Below are 15,166 nucleotides of genomic sequence, written 5' to 3'. Positions count from 1 at the left end.
TGATACAAACTAAAGAACAAAGAATGGGAGAACGTCACAACTCTCTGTTTCCACACACTCTCTAGCCACAGTCAGAGTGCATGTGTGTCTCAGGGACTGGTTTTAACCTGCCAGCAGGTAACCAATCAGCAGCAATTAGCTAATTAGCAGCCCTCACCTGCATGCCCAGTGACACAGGAGTGATCAAGCTCATGGTACATAACAGGGTGGAACAGGAACAAACTAAAATGACGTAACCACTACACCTCCCTATAGAGGGGAGTTTAGTAGATCTATTTTAAAAGTAGTCTACTGTAACTAAAGCTTCACATTTTCGCAAATCTCATATTATCCATAGAGATTTAGGACACTCCACAGAGCATGAATTTAGATTAGATTAGGTTAGATTTGGTTAGGTTAGGTTAGATTAGGTTTGGTTAGATTAGGTTAGATTAGGTTAGGTTATGGTAGGTTTGGTTAGATTAGGTTAGATCAGGTTAGGTTAGATTAGGTTAGATTAGGTTATGTTAGGTTTGGTTAGATTAGGTTAGATCAGGTTAGGTTAGATTAGGTTAGATTGCCTTAGATTAGGTTAGATTAGGTTATGTTAGATTAGGTTAGGTTAGATTAGGTTAGGTTAGGTTAGGTTAGGTTAGGTTAGATTAGGTTAGGTTAGATTAGGTTAGATTAGATTAGGTTAGGTTAGGTTAGATTAAAATGTATTGTCATCGCATGGCACAACTACATTACAACGAAAAGAAGTTTGCAGGTCTGAAAGGAGAGGGGTTGTGTGGGGGCAGGGATTGTTGGGAAGTGATTGACAGGTTGCATGTTCTAGCCCCCGCCCACTGCGGAGCTGGACCGCTCAGATGACCAGGTGTACCGTGGCGTCATGGCGATGGTGAGAGAGGTGGTTCAGATGAAGAATGACGTCAACACCCTGCCTGCGTCCGGCTATCCCAGCGCTGTGAAGGTAGGGGATACAGAGCTGTGCTTGTATGAAAGAGAGAGGTGATGTGTGTGATGTGATGTGATATGTGTGTGTGATGTGATGTGTGTGTGATGTGTGGTGTGTGTGATGGGATGTGTGTGTGGTGTGATATGTGTGTGTGATGTAATGTGTGTGTGATGTAATGTGTGTGACGTAGGGGTGTAAAGGTACACGTATCCGTACCAAACCGTTTTAGTATTGGACCTAAGGTTCAGTATGGCTGTGTACCGAACGAATACAACGGTACGTTAACCACTAACGAACGTACGTGCAGAACTTTTTTTTCCGTGCAGAATTGAATTCAAAACTCGATTATTAATTTCAATATAGAATATTCGTTTACAGCCATACAAGTACAATTATTTACTGCACACTACATCACCCATGAGTGGAACATGGAAAGCCAAATTTGTCCCCACTGTACCGAAAACCCGTACCGAACCGTGACTTCAAAACCGAGGTACGTACCGAACCGTGACTTCAAAACCGAGGTACGTACCGAACCGTGGTTTTTGTGTACCGTTACACCCCTAGTGTGATGTGTGTGGTATGTGATGTGTGTGTACTGTGAGTGGTGTGTGTGTGATGTGTGTGTGATGTGATGTGATATGTGGTGTGTGTGATGTGATTGTAATGTGTGATGTGATTGTAATGTGTGTAAGGATGGGAATCAAAAACCAGTTCCCGTTGGGAGTCGGTTCCTGATTGTCCGATTCCTGGAATCGCATGCCTCCGTGACTATCGATTCCTCTTATCGCTGCCATGTTTTTCGGACAGTTGCGCATTTCAAAACAATAACGTTAGCGTTAGCATGCAGCCATAGAGCACACTATTTTATTCCTTAACACATTAAGGGCCATTGGGATGAGTCTAATTAATCTCAAGAGGACCGGGGAATGTAAACAAACGTGGGGCTGTTTGTACAGCTAAATCTATACTTTATAGCAGACCTGGGCATTGTACGGCCCGCGGGCCGCATCCGGCCCGCGGGATGATTCTGACCGGCCCGCGAAAGATTACATGATAATAAATTTTTTTTTTTTTTTTTAACTTTTTTCTTTTCATGTCAACGTTCACACGCACAATATACGCTTAGGAGACATGCTCAGAAGATGTAGGTTCTCTTTGGATCCACCTATATGTGAACAGACATTCTCAGTCATGACATTTACCAAGTCCAGGTACAGATCCTCTCTCACTGATGAACATCTGGCAGCTGTGCTTCGCATCTCCACCTCAGACATGCAACCTGATTTTGATGGACTTGTTAAAGCTCAACAGAGACTGGATTTCTCACACTGAATGAAACAAAAAAGAACTGAAGAACACTAAAATGTGGAAATATAACAAGTGAAATGGGACACTTGATATTTTTTTTTCTTAAATGTTTAATATAGGCATGTAAAGTAAAAAAGGCTACAAAACGGGGACACTTTTCTTTACACAGTTCAGTGACATGTCTTGTTTATTTTTGCTATAAGATGATGTGATGTCTTTAGAAAGCTAAGAAAATCCTTGTTTCAATAGAAACAATAGAAACTCGTTATTAATGTTTCACATTTAGTTTATCATTTTGGAAATAAATTCTATTTGAATAAATGATATTTTTGAAAGCTAACCTCACCTTTTAATTGCCAAATAATAACATACACTCTTACCAGGGGTCAAAACAATGCCATTTACTGCTTTTTATATAGAAATAAAATGTATATTATGCATAATTGAGTTTGGAATTTTGGCCCGGCCCCCCAACATATTTTCAGTTGCTCATTCGGCCCCCCGGGAAAAATAATTGCCCACCCCTGCTTTATAGTATTGCTATCTGTCCATTCTCATTGTCAATTGAGTCCATAAACCGTCCCTTCAAAATGGCTTAAAAAAAAAAAATGCATCAATAGGTTCTCATTTTATAGCGCCGTGAATAAGCGTTATACCGGATTTGGGTCTAGTATATTTCCTGGGAGGCGAGATACAGGGCTAATAGCTAATAACGTTAAATCCAATGGCATTTCGGTTATAGATACACTCCAGTTAAAACTCAAACTGCATATGATCGGTACAATCCTCACGCATGTATGCATGAAAGGGGGGGGGGGGGGGGGGCGGGGGACGTCGTTTCTGATGATCAATTACCAATAACCGCGTTAGCCTCATTAGCCACATAGGCCGAACGCCTGGTTGGCTATCAAAACAAGGCCCGATCGGGATGTACTTTACGTGAAAAATATCTCACCGTGGTCCGGTGGGATCGCCCGAGCATTTCCCCGTTATCGATCGCCATCTGGTTGATCATATGTCCATTGGCTGATGATAAATCCCCTTATTGCATGGTGAAATCTGCGATGCAAAACGTAATCCAAGCTACTATGCTACACATCCAGAATCCTGCTACTGAAAAAAAATAGTCCACCGTTCGGCCACAGGGAACACTGCATTATCGCGATAGCGCCCCTAAGAGGATCTGGCCGGTATTGCACTTTGTCGAATTCATAGAGTAGGGTAGATCTGCAGTGTCGCTCGCCGACCTTGAATAGGTTATTAAAATGGAATAAAAGCAATAACAACTTGCCACGGATTTATCCGTGCCTCTGTCCACAACGGGTGGAATCGAATCCCGGAGATATACATCCTTGGGCGCCATTGTGTTAAGGGCTCGAAATTGCCTGGGTTTTGGTCATATGCTCCCGAAACGCTCCCGCTGTTTGACTGTTTCTTTTTTTTTAAACTTAAATTTGTATTAACAGTTTTAGACAAACAGCACTTACAAAAAAAAAAAAGAAACTAACATCACAATAAAAACAAAAAGAAAAAACAGTGCACATAAATATTTACATGGGTATCATGGTTAGTTGTCTGGTTCCCCTACAGTTGTTTTCCAGGTACTTAATACAAAGGCTGATTGTGTATCTCCCTTAAACAGGCATAAACAAGTAATTCCTACTCAAAGATGATAAATACTGACTAAGGCATGTATGTGTGATCTGGGTCCAGAGACCCTCCTTGAGCTTCTTTCTTCCCTTATCCTTCGTCCTTTTTTTTTTTTTTTTTTTTATTAACTTTCACTTTGCCTTTTGATTCACCCATACACAAACCACATCATCCCTGAATATTAATATCACACCGTTAAACAGACATAAATAATAAAGTATAAAAACATAAAGCAATTGTAATACCCCCAAAAAAATTGAAAATGCTAACTAAAGCATAGTTGTGTGACATGGGTTCAGAGACCCTCCTTGAACTTCTTTCCTCCTTTACCCTTCGCCCTCTTGTGTTGCATTTGGTTCTTCCTCTGTGATGTCGTTTTCGTTCCCTTTATAATCCTCCCACTTTCCCCATCTTTCCCCAAATTTCTCTTCCTGTAACCTCAGCATGTGTGTTATCCTCTCCATATCCTGTATTTCTTCCACTATTCCTACCCATTGTGCTATTGTCGGTGGGTCTTCCTTGTACCACAGTCTCGTTATTGCTTTTCTGGCCGCTATCAACATTATCTTTATTAAATATTTGTCCCCCCCTTGTATTCCCTCGTGTGTCAGGTCTCCTAAGTAAAGCACCAGTCCTGTTTGTGGTAACCCGTATCCTAATATTCTGATCATTGCTTCCCCTATCTCCTCCCAATACCCCTTCAGCTTCTGACATCCCCAGAATATGTGCGTGTGATTTGCCCCCTCCTTCCCACACATCCTCCAGCATGCTCTTTGTGTTGGTGCATATTTTCCCTTCAGCTCTGGGGTTATAAAGAATCTGATTATGTTTTTCCATCCAAATTCTTTCCATATCCTCGATCCTGTTGTTGAATGTTGCACCTCGCATATGTTCCCCCATTCCTTCCCTGTTATTCCTATCTCTAGTTCTCTCTCCCATTTCTCCCTTATATAATCGGTCGTGTGTCCCTTGCTGGTCATTATAGCCCGGTACAGTGCTGATATTACCCTTCCTTTCCCTCCTTCGTATGCCCTTACTATCATCCTAATTATTCCATTCTGTTCTTCTTCCTTGTCCCCTCTTATTTCTCTATTATAGTAATCTCTAATCTGTAGATATCTGAAGTGGTCCTTGTTTTCTAGTCCAAATTTCTCCTTTAATTTTTGTAGTGTTTGCATTTCCCCCTTCTCTATCATTTTGCATATCGCTGTTGCCCCCCCCCTCTCCTACCTTCTGAATCCATGGTCTAACCTCCCTGGTTTGAATCCCTTGTCATGTGCTACCCATCTCAGGACCCCTGACTGCTTCTCCAATTTGTGTGTTTTTACTACTCTGTTCCATATGTTCAAGGTGCATTTGTGATTGGATCTAATAGTCCCTCTTTCTCTTTAAATAGTTCCCTATCTAAATCAAATCAAATCAAATCAAATTTATTTATAGGGCCCGACAACACACGTTAATGTCCCCATGGGCCGTACAGGTCTTCTTTAAACAGGTCAAGAAGACAACATAACAATAAGTCAAGAACAGAACAAGAACACCATAGGGTCCAAAATTTTTTTAGATGAATGCAAATAAATGAAAGAATGCAAGCACTCCCAGACATACCCCACGCGACGGTAAGGAAAAACTCACTAAAACCTAACAATAGGGAAAAAAGCTCCACAGGCAGTGTGGAGGAGAGAAACCTTAGAAGGGCCGTTCAAGGGGGGATCTCCCTTCTTAGATGTTGGTGATAGTAGTGTTGCAGACGGACAGTTGGTAAGCATGCACTCATGTGTGTGGTGAAACACAGATGAGTGCATGCAATAGCAACTGTACATTTTGGGGGGGGGGGGAAGAGTTAGAGAGTTCCCATGTTTGTGGTGCTGCAAAGGTGCAGACATGTAGTACCCTGTAGTGCCATGTAGTACCCCGTAGTGCCATGTAGTACCCTATAGTACCCCATAGTGCCATGTAGTACCCCGTAGTATCCTGTAGTACCCTGTAGTGCCATGTAGTACCCTGTGGTGCCTTGTGGTACCATGTAGTACCCCGTAGTGCCATGTAGTTCCATGTAGTGCCATGTAGAGCTATGTAAGCCATGTAGTACCCTGTAATGCCATGCAGTACCATGTAGTACTCTGTGGTACCATGTAGTACCCTGTACCCTAACTAAACTACCCTATAGTAAACTACCCAGTGGTACCATGTAGTACCCTGTATCATAACTAAACTACACAGATTAATCTAAAGGTCAGTCCCCGACCAGGTGAGATCAAGGTAGGTTGAAGGAGAGAGAGAAAAGATGAGTCTTAAGCAGGGATTTAAAAGCTTCGACAGAGCAGGCGCCCCTGATGACGGCAGGTAATTTGTTCCACAGGTAGGGAGCGCGGTAGACAAAGGCTCTGTGGCCGGCGGATTTCTTTTTAACCCTAGGGGTCGATAGAAGCCCCGCATTTTGTGAGCGCAGAGCACGAGCGGGCGAGTATCGGGAGATGAGATCGGATAGATAGAGCGGTGCAAGCCCATTTAAAATTTTGTAGGTGAGGAGTAGCACTTTAAAGTCAGAGCGGGCTTGGATAGGAAGCCAATGTAGGGCGGACAAAACTGGTGTGATGTGATCAAATTTTCTAGTTCTAGTTAGTATCCGTGCAGCCGCATTTTGCACGAGTTGAAGATTTTTGATGCTTGAATTAGGTAGGCCTGAAAAAAGTGCATTACAGTAGTCCAGACGTGATGAGACAAAAGCATGAATCAGGGTTTCAGCATCAGCCAGAGTTAAAATGGGGCGTATTTTTGCGATATTACGAAGATGGAAGAATGCAATTTTGGTGACATTTTTTATATGTGCATTAAATGAGAGGGAGGAATCAAAAATGACTCCGAGGTTTTTTATGGTGGAGCTCTGGGATACATGACAGGTATCAAAGTTGAGGGAGATGTCCTGAAACAGGCCTCTGTGGTTTGGGGTGGAAAGACATTGGAAAGGCAAGATGGAAAGACATTGAAAAAGAAGGGGAGGGATACAAGGTACAAGCTCTCTCCCACCAGAGCTTGTACCTTGTATCCCTCCCCTTCTTTTTCAATGTCTTTCCATCTTGCCTCATATCTGTCATTACACCAGCACGTCACTGCTCTCAGTTGTGCTGCATAGTAATAATCTTGTAGGCTGGGTACTGCCATCCCTCCCTCTTCCTTTGGTAGTTGTAGTGTTTTATATCTGACCCGTGGTCTTCTCCCCGCCCATATGAACCTCGATATCAGTCTGTCCCACTCCCTGAATTGATTCTGTGGTATTTGTATCGGTAGTGACTGGAATAGGTACAGTAACCTTGATAGTATGTTCATTTTAATGACCTCTATTCTTGAATTGAAGTCCAAGGGCATTACTGTCCATCTCTCTAAGTCTCTCTTGATGTTCTGATTTATCTGTGTATAGTTCGCCTCAAACAGTTTCTCCACCCCTCTCGTGATGTTCACCCCTAAGTATTTAATCTTGTCCATGTCCCATCTTATCCCGTACTGTTCTCTAATTTCCGTCGTTGGGGTATAGTTCCATGCTAAGGTCTGTGTCTTTGTCACGTTTAGTTTGTATCCTGAGTAGTGGCCATATTCCTTCAGTAGATCCATCAGTGCCGGGAAGCTCTTGTCTGGTTGCCTCATGTATACTATCACGTCGTCTGCAAATAGGCCTAGTTTATATTCCGTTCCCTTTATCCTTACTCCCTTAATGTCCTCGGTCTGTCTGATCAGTTGTGCCAGTGGTTCTATGAAAACGGCGAAGAGCGTCGGTGAGAGACAACATCCCTGTCTGGTAGCCCTCTCTAATCTGATTCTATCCGTCAAGCTGCCATTCACCTTAACCCTCGCTGTCGGTTCTTGATATAGCGCCTTGATCATCTTCATCGCCCTCCCGTTCAGTCCGAACCTCATCAATGTTTTATATAAAAATGTCCAGCTCACACTGTCGAATGCTTTTTCTGCATCTAGGCTAATCAGTACCGCGCTACCCCCTTGTTTTTGTATCTCCTCTACTATGTGTAATGTCTTTCTCACGTTGTCCTGTGTCTGTCTCCCTTTAATAAATCCAGTTTGATCTTCATCTATAATGTCTGGCATAAACGTCTCAAATCTCTTTGATATTATCGATGTATACATCTTGTAATCCACGTTAAGTATGGACACAGGTCTGAAACTACTACATAATTCCCTATCCTTCCCTTCCTTCGGTATCGTGGTGATTATGGCTTCCTTCCACGAGGGGGGCATTTTACCCTCTTCCATCGTGTGTCTGAACGCCGCCCCTAACATGGGTGCTAATTCAGTTCTAAATGTCTTGTAGAATTCCGATGGGAATCCGTCGCTCCCCAGAGACTTGTTGTTTTTAGCTCTACTAATTGCCTCTTCCAGTTCTTGTTCCGTAATTATTTTATTTAATTCTTCATTCTGTTCTTTCCCTATCGATGGTAACTCTAGCTTCTCCAGATATGTTTATATTTCCTCTTCTCCCGCTGCTTTTGGCTGTGTGTATAATTTCTCATAGTATTCTCTAAATGTCCTCTCTATTTCAGCTAGGTCCCTCAATATTTCATTAGTCTTTGTATCCCTTATTGTGTGTATCGTGTTCAACTTCTGTTGCGTCCTAATTCTCCTAGCCAACAGTCTGGTCGCTTTTGGTCCCCCTTCATAGTACGTTTGTTTCATGAACCTCGCTTTCTTTTCTATTTCCGTCAATAATTCCCTATTTATCCTGGCCTTTACTTCTTTGATTTTTCCGAGCGTTTCCTGTTCTTTTGATATCTGGTGTCTCCCCTCTGGCTTCTTCAGCTTCCCTATCAGATTGTGATATGTCTCCGTTCTGGCCTTCTTCAGCATTGCTGTTTTTTCCATCAATTTCCCCCTTATCACCACCTTCAGTGTGTCCCATAGAATGTTCGGGTCTACCGCCCCGTTGTCATTTTATTCCTTATATCTGGCTATCTCCTCCTTGATCTGACTCACCACCCCCTTGTTATTTAATATTCCTACATTTAGTCTCCAAATCGTGTTCCTCCGTCTCCCTTCTAGATCTACTGTCAGATATATGGCACTGTGATCCGATATGTCCGCCACTCCTATACTGCTCTCCCGTGCCCTGTAACTGTCCCCCGTCGTCATCAAAAAGTAGTCTATTCTCGCATATGTCACGTGTGGGTGTGAGTAATGTGTGTATTCCCTGTCCATGGGGTGCATCCCCCTCCAAACGTCTGTAAATCCCATTTCCGTCATCTGAATATTCATAAATCTACTGATGGGTGCTCGTCCTTTTCTAGTACTCGTGGTGTCTAGGTCGTGATTCAGTACTACGTTAAAATCTCCCGTGCATATCAATATCCCTTCTAGTTCCATCACTATCATATCAAAAATGGTCTCATATAAATCCCTCTCACTCTCTGGGGGTGCATAAACATTCACTAACGTAACCATTTGGCCCTCCATTTTCCCCTTCACCAGAACAAACCTTCCCTCCTTGTCTCTTACTTCCTTGATCAATTCAAATTTGACTGTGTTTTTGATTAACGTGATTACTCCTCTCCTCGGGTTTTGTTTAAAGGAACTATAGTATGCATTTTCATATCCAAATCTCTTCAGTTTCTCATGATCCTGTGCTACCAAATGTGTCTCCTGCAGAAAAATCACTTCCATCTAACTTTTTTACATTTCAACATCACTTTTTTCCTCTTTATCGCATTATTCATTCCATTAACGTTTAACGACATCATTTTTATACCTTTAACCATTGTCATCTTTCTTCTTTTTTCGTCTGTCAGTCCCCCCCATGTCACACTCATTCCCCCCTCCGGTTGGAGCCTCCGCTCTCTTCACCGAATACATATAATGATTAACATAAATAAAAAACATAAACTTTACATAAAGTGCTCCCAAGGCGTTCGGGGGGTCCCTGTGTCCCCCCCTGTCCCCTGCTGGTGGGTGAGGGGTAATTGCTCTCCTAGCGAGAGGCCCCCTCCTGACGGCTTGGGGGTTTGAAACCCTTACCCCCAATCGCTTGTCATATTTGTCCAGCTTTCTTACTGTTTTTTTTTTTGCTGTCGAGCTCCTGGTCAAAAGCGCTCTGTCCTTCCTTCTGACCAAAGACCCTCTTTTCCTGGTCCCTCTCAATGTGACTCATATGTTTCAATGTCCCTCCTTCCTCCCATACCCGTGTGCGGTGTCTCCTGTGTACCCCTTTTTACTTTCTTTTCCTCCCCTCTATTTTCTATGTGATGTCCATTTATCCCCTTAATCCCTCCCAACTGTGTTACTCACAGCGTGTGTCTATGTATTTGTTTCAGTATGTTCTGTGTCTCGCCTATCAAACCTAGTTATATTTCCATTTATTTCCTCCATCAGCTTGTGTATTATGTGTCCATGTATACGTTATGTTCATTTCTATATCCTGCCTCTACCTGGGAATGTGTGTTTATGCATATGTTATTTCAGTTTCTATATTTTGTCTCTATTTGAATAGTTTTTTCAATCTCTTGTGCGTGTACTCATCCGTTCGCCTCCTCCCACCTCCTCTCCCCTCCTTCTCCGTCTCTGGCCTCCTCATCCGTCTCCGTCCTCGTTCTGTCACGTTTCACCTCGGCCTTCTCCTCTCTCCTCCCTCCTCTCCCTGGTTTCGGTCTCCTGCTCTGGTCCATCTGCGTGCCCCCTCCAATCTCTGCTGCAGGCTCCGCGTCTGGCCCTCCTGTCTCCTTCCTTCTCCGTCCTCCGTCATCTGCATCCCCCGTCGTCTCATCTCCTGCGCCGCTTCTCGTGCCGTCGCATACGTCACCGTCCCTTCCTCCCAGTGAATCCTTAGCGAGGTCATGGGTGACTGGAATCTCATTCCGTTTTCTTTCAGAGTTTTCTTCAGTCCCGTGTAGGACCTGCGTGTTATTGCTACCGCTGTCGAGTAATCGTGATCAAACGATAGTCTTTTCCCTTCGATTTCAATCTTCTTGGTCCACGCGGTTCTGAGTATCAATTCCTTAATCTCAAATCTCAGAAAGTTAATAATCACCGCTCTCGGAGGTCTGTCCGGTTTCGGTCTCGGAGCCAGCGCCCTGTGGGCCCTCTGAATCTCCATTTTTTCCAGTCCCGTCTCCTTCAATTGCTCCTTGATAAGCTTTTCTACATAATGGGTCACCGATTCCCCTTCAACTCCTTCTTTCAATCCCCATATTCTGATGTTATTTCTCTGTGACCTCCCCTCCATGTCCGACATCTTTGTCTCCATCTGTTCTTGTTTCTGAATCGCACATGTTAATACCTCGTGTATCTCCGTGTTCCATTCCTCCGCTTGTGCCGTCCTAGTCTGTAACTCGGTCACGTTTCTGTCCTGTTCCGCCATCTTCTCCTCCACCCTTTTGAGTTCTGTATTCATTTCACCTCTGAAGTCCTCCTGTTCCTTCCTCAATTCCTCCCGTAGCTTCCCAATATCATTCCTTATCGTGTCCGTGTTCAGTTTTATCGCCGCTGTTATGTTCTCCAGTATCCCGGCCTGCATGACCACGGCCCATCCTGGCATTCCCGTGTCTGCCTCAGCGGGACCTCCCCCTTCTTCCGCCTGTCTTTTCTCGGCTTCGCTTCGGGGACTCTGTTTCTTCAAATTCTCTTCTTCTCGTGTGTTCTCCATTTCTCTTTCCTTCACAATCGTTGTCTCTTCCTTACTTCTCGTGTGCATTTTCATTTTTAATTACTTTTCAGGTCCTTTTTTATCCGTTTTTTCGCTCATTTGACCAGGAGCTCTATCGCACGTGTGTTACCCGTCTGCTCTCATACCGGAAGAGCTGTTTGACTGTTTCTAAGTGCAGTGATTGAAAACTACTCGAATGCTTTAGAACCGAGTCATTCATTTAATTCGGGGCAACCTAACAGCCGCAGAGCTAACGCTAGCTAACCAAGCTCATACAGACACACAGAGAGAGATAACAGCTGACAGCAGGTAGTACAGGTACAAATAAAAAAAATAAAAAGGGGGTGGGGGCTGTTGTGTGTGTGTGTGTGCATGTGCGTGCGTGCGCTGGTCTTCTGAAAGACCAGAGACAGAGAAGTCAGAGGAATAACGACCTGTTGAATGCAACTACGGTTCAATAGATTAAATTAGTTTAAGATATTGAACTGTAGTTACATTCAACAGGTCGTTATTCAATAGATTAAATTAGTTTAAGAATAAAACAATTTAAAAAATAAATAAATGTATTTATTTTATTTAAGTGTAGGCTATAGTTAATTATTTTTTACAGTTTTTGTATTTTTCTGACATGGGGGCTCAACAATAAATGACAATCAGAAATGTCAAGTTGCATGTTGTTATTCTAACCAGCTTAGTTCTGTTGCATTTCCAATTTATTTATTTAAATTATAAATCGATCAGGGATCGATAAGGGAATCAATAAAGAATCGGATCGATAAGCAGAATCGATAATGGACTCGATAATGGATTCGTATCGATAAAATCTGATCAATTCCCATCCCTAAATGTGTGTGTGATGTGTGTGTGTGATGTGTGATGTGAGTGATGTGTGTGTGATGTGAGTAATGTGTGTGTGATGTGAGTGATATGTACGTGATGTGTGTGGTGTGCTGTGGGTGTGATGTGTGTGATGTGATGTGTGTGTCAAAGTATTTCCCTCAGTTTATTTTCTTGTCTCCACTCTCTCCCTCCCACTCTCAACCTCTCTCTCTCCCTACCTCTGTCTCTCTCTCTACCTCTGTCTCTCTCTCTCTCTCTCTCTCTCTCTCTTTCTACCTCTGTCTCTCTCTCTCTACCGCTGTCTCTCTCTCTCTACCTCTGTCTCTCTCTCTACCTCTCTCTCTCCCTACCTCTGTCTCTCTCTCTACCTCTGTCTCTCTCTCTACCTCTGTCTCTCTCTCCCTACCTCTGTCTCTCTCTCTCTACCTCTGTCTCTCTCTCTCTACCTCTGTCTCTCTCTACCTCTCTCTCTCTCTCCCTACCTCTGTCTCTCTCTCTACCTCTGCATCTCTCTACCTCTGTCTCTCTCTCCCTACCTCTCTCTCTCTCTACCTCTGTCTCTCTCTACCTCTGTCTCGCTCTCCCTACCTCTGTCTCTCTATCTCTACCTCTACCTCTGTCTCTCTCTATCTCTCTCTCTCTACCTCTCTATCTCCCTCTGTCTCTCTACCTCTCTCTCTCTCTCTACCTCTCTCTCTCTCCCTACCTCTGTCTCTCTACCTCTGTCTCTCTCTCTCTACCTCTGTCTCTCTCTACCTCTCTCTCTCTCCCTACCTCTGTCTCTCTCTCTATCTCTCTCTCTCTACCTTTCTCTCTCCCTCTGTCTCTCTATCTCTCTCTCTCTACCTCTCTCTCTCCCTACCTCTGTCTCTCTCTACCTCTGTCTCTCTCTCTATCTCTCTCCCTACCTCTGTCTCTCTCTCTATCTCTCTCCCTACCTCTGTCTCTCTCTACTCTCTCTCTCTCCCTCTGTCTCTCTACCTCTCTCTCTTTCTACCTCTCTCTCTCTCCCTACCTCTGTCTCTCTCTCTACCTCTCTCTCTCTCTCTCTCTCTTTCCTACCTCTCTCTCCCTCTGTCTCTCTACCCCTCTCTCTCTCTACCTCTCTCTCTACCTCTCTCTCTCGCCCTACCTCTGTCTCTCTCTCTACCTCTGCATCTCTCTACCTCTGTCTCTCTCTCCCTACCTCTCTCTCTCTCTCTCTCTCTACCTCTGTCTCTCTCTACCTCTGTCTCTCTCTCCCTACCTCTGTCTCTCTATCTCTACCTCTACCTCTGTCTCTCTCTATCTCTCTCTCTCTCTACCTCTCTATCTCCCTCTGTCTCTCTACCTCTCTCTCTCTCTCTACCTCTCTCTCTCTCCCTACCTCTGTCTCTCTCTCTCTACCTCTGTCTCTCTCTCTCTACCTCTGTCTCTCTCTACCTCTCTCTCTCTCCTACCTCTGTCTCTCTCTCTATCTCTCTCTCTAACCTTTCTCTCTCCCTCTGTCTCTCTATCTCTCTCTACCTCTCTCTCTCCCTACCTCTGTCTCTCTCTCTACCTCTGTCTCTCTCTCTATCTCTCTCCCTACCTCTGCCTCTCTCTCTATCTCTCTCCTTACCTCTGTCTCTCTCTACCTCTCTCTCTCTCCCTCTGTCTCTCTACCTCTCTCTCTTTCTACCTCTCTCTCTCTCCTACCTCTGTCTCTCTCTCTCTACCTCTCTTTCTCTCTTTACCTACCTCTCTATCTCTCCCTCTGTCTCTCTACCCTCTCTCTCTCTACCTCTCTCTCTCTACCTCTCTCTCTCTCTCTCTCCCTACCTCTGTCTCTCTCTACCTCTCTCTCTCTCCCTACCTCTGTCTCTCTATCTCGCTCTACCTTTCTCTCTCCTCTGTCTCTTTATCTCTCTCTACCTCTCTCTCTCCCTACCTCTGTCTCTCTCTCTACCTCTGTCTCTCTCTCTATCTCTCTCCCTACCTCTGCCTCTCTCTCTATCTCTCTCCCTACCTCTGTCTCTCTCTACCTCTCTCTCTCTCCCTCTGTCTCTCTACCTCTCTCTCTTTTACCTCTCTCTCTCTCCTACCTCTGTCTCTCTCTCTCTACCTCTCTCTCTCTCTCTCCCTACCTCTCTATCTCTCCCTCTGTCTCTCTACCCCTCTCTCTCTCTACCTCTCTCTCTCTACCTCTCTCTCTCTCCCTACCTATGTCTCTCTCTCTACCTCTCTCTCCCCCTCTCTCTCTCTCCCTACCTCTCTCTCTCTACCTCTCTCTCTCCCTCTCTGCTCTCTCTCTCTCTCTCTCTCTCTCTCCTACCTCTCTCTCTCTCCCCACCTCTCTCTCTCTCTACCTCTGTCTCTCTCTACCTCTGTCTCTCTCTCCCTACCTCTCTCTCTCTCTCTCTCTCCCTACCTCTGTCTCTCTCTCCCTACCTCTCTCTCTCTCTACCTCTGTCTCTCTCTACCTCTGTCTCTCTCTCTCTACCTCTCTCTCTCCTACCTCTGTCTCTCTCACTCTACTCTCTCTCTCTCTCCCTACCTCTGTCTCTCTCTCTCTACCTCTGTCTCTCTCTACCTCTGTCTCTCTCTCCCTACCTCTGCCTCTCTCTCTACCTCTCTCTCTCCTACCTCTGTCTCTCTCTCTCTCTCTCTCCCTACCTCTGTCTCTCTCTCTAACTCTGTCTCTCTCTCTACCTCTGTCTCTCTCTCTACCTCTGTCCTCTCTCCCTACCTCTGCCTCTCTCTCTCTACCTCTCTCTCTACCTCTGCCTCTCTCTCTCTACCTCTGTCTCTCTTTCTGTCTCTCTCTC

General features: G+C 44.5%; 1 protein-coding gene across 1 annotated transcript in view; it reads left to right on the top strand.

Annotated features, from left to right (window-relative positions):
- LOC311235746 (protein-tyrosine kinase 2-beta-like) overlaps positions 1 to 15,166 on the top strand; it is a gene marked incomplete at its 5' end in the record, with an annotated part of 197,699 nt that overhangs the window by 177,519 nt on the left and 5,014 nt on the right. Inside the window, one exon of the mRNA XM_084323215.1 lies at positions 818 to 952. Coding sequence (XP_084179341.1) covers positions 818 to 952 — 135 coding nt within the window. The remainder of the gene's footprint in view (positions 1 to 817; positions 953 to 15,166) is intronic.

This window comes from Notolepis coatsorum, assembly GCF_963971535.1.
Source record: "Notolepis coatsorum genome assembly, chromosome: 1".
In the NCBI taxonomy this organism is placed as follows: Eukaryota; Metazoa; Chordata; class Actinopteri; order Aulopiformes; family Paralepididae; genus Notolepis; species Notolepis coatsorum.
The sequence above is the reverse complement of the archived record's forward strand: the minus strand, read 5'-3'. Positions and strand labels throughout refer to the sequence as shown.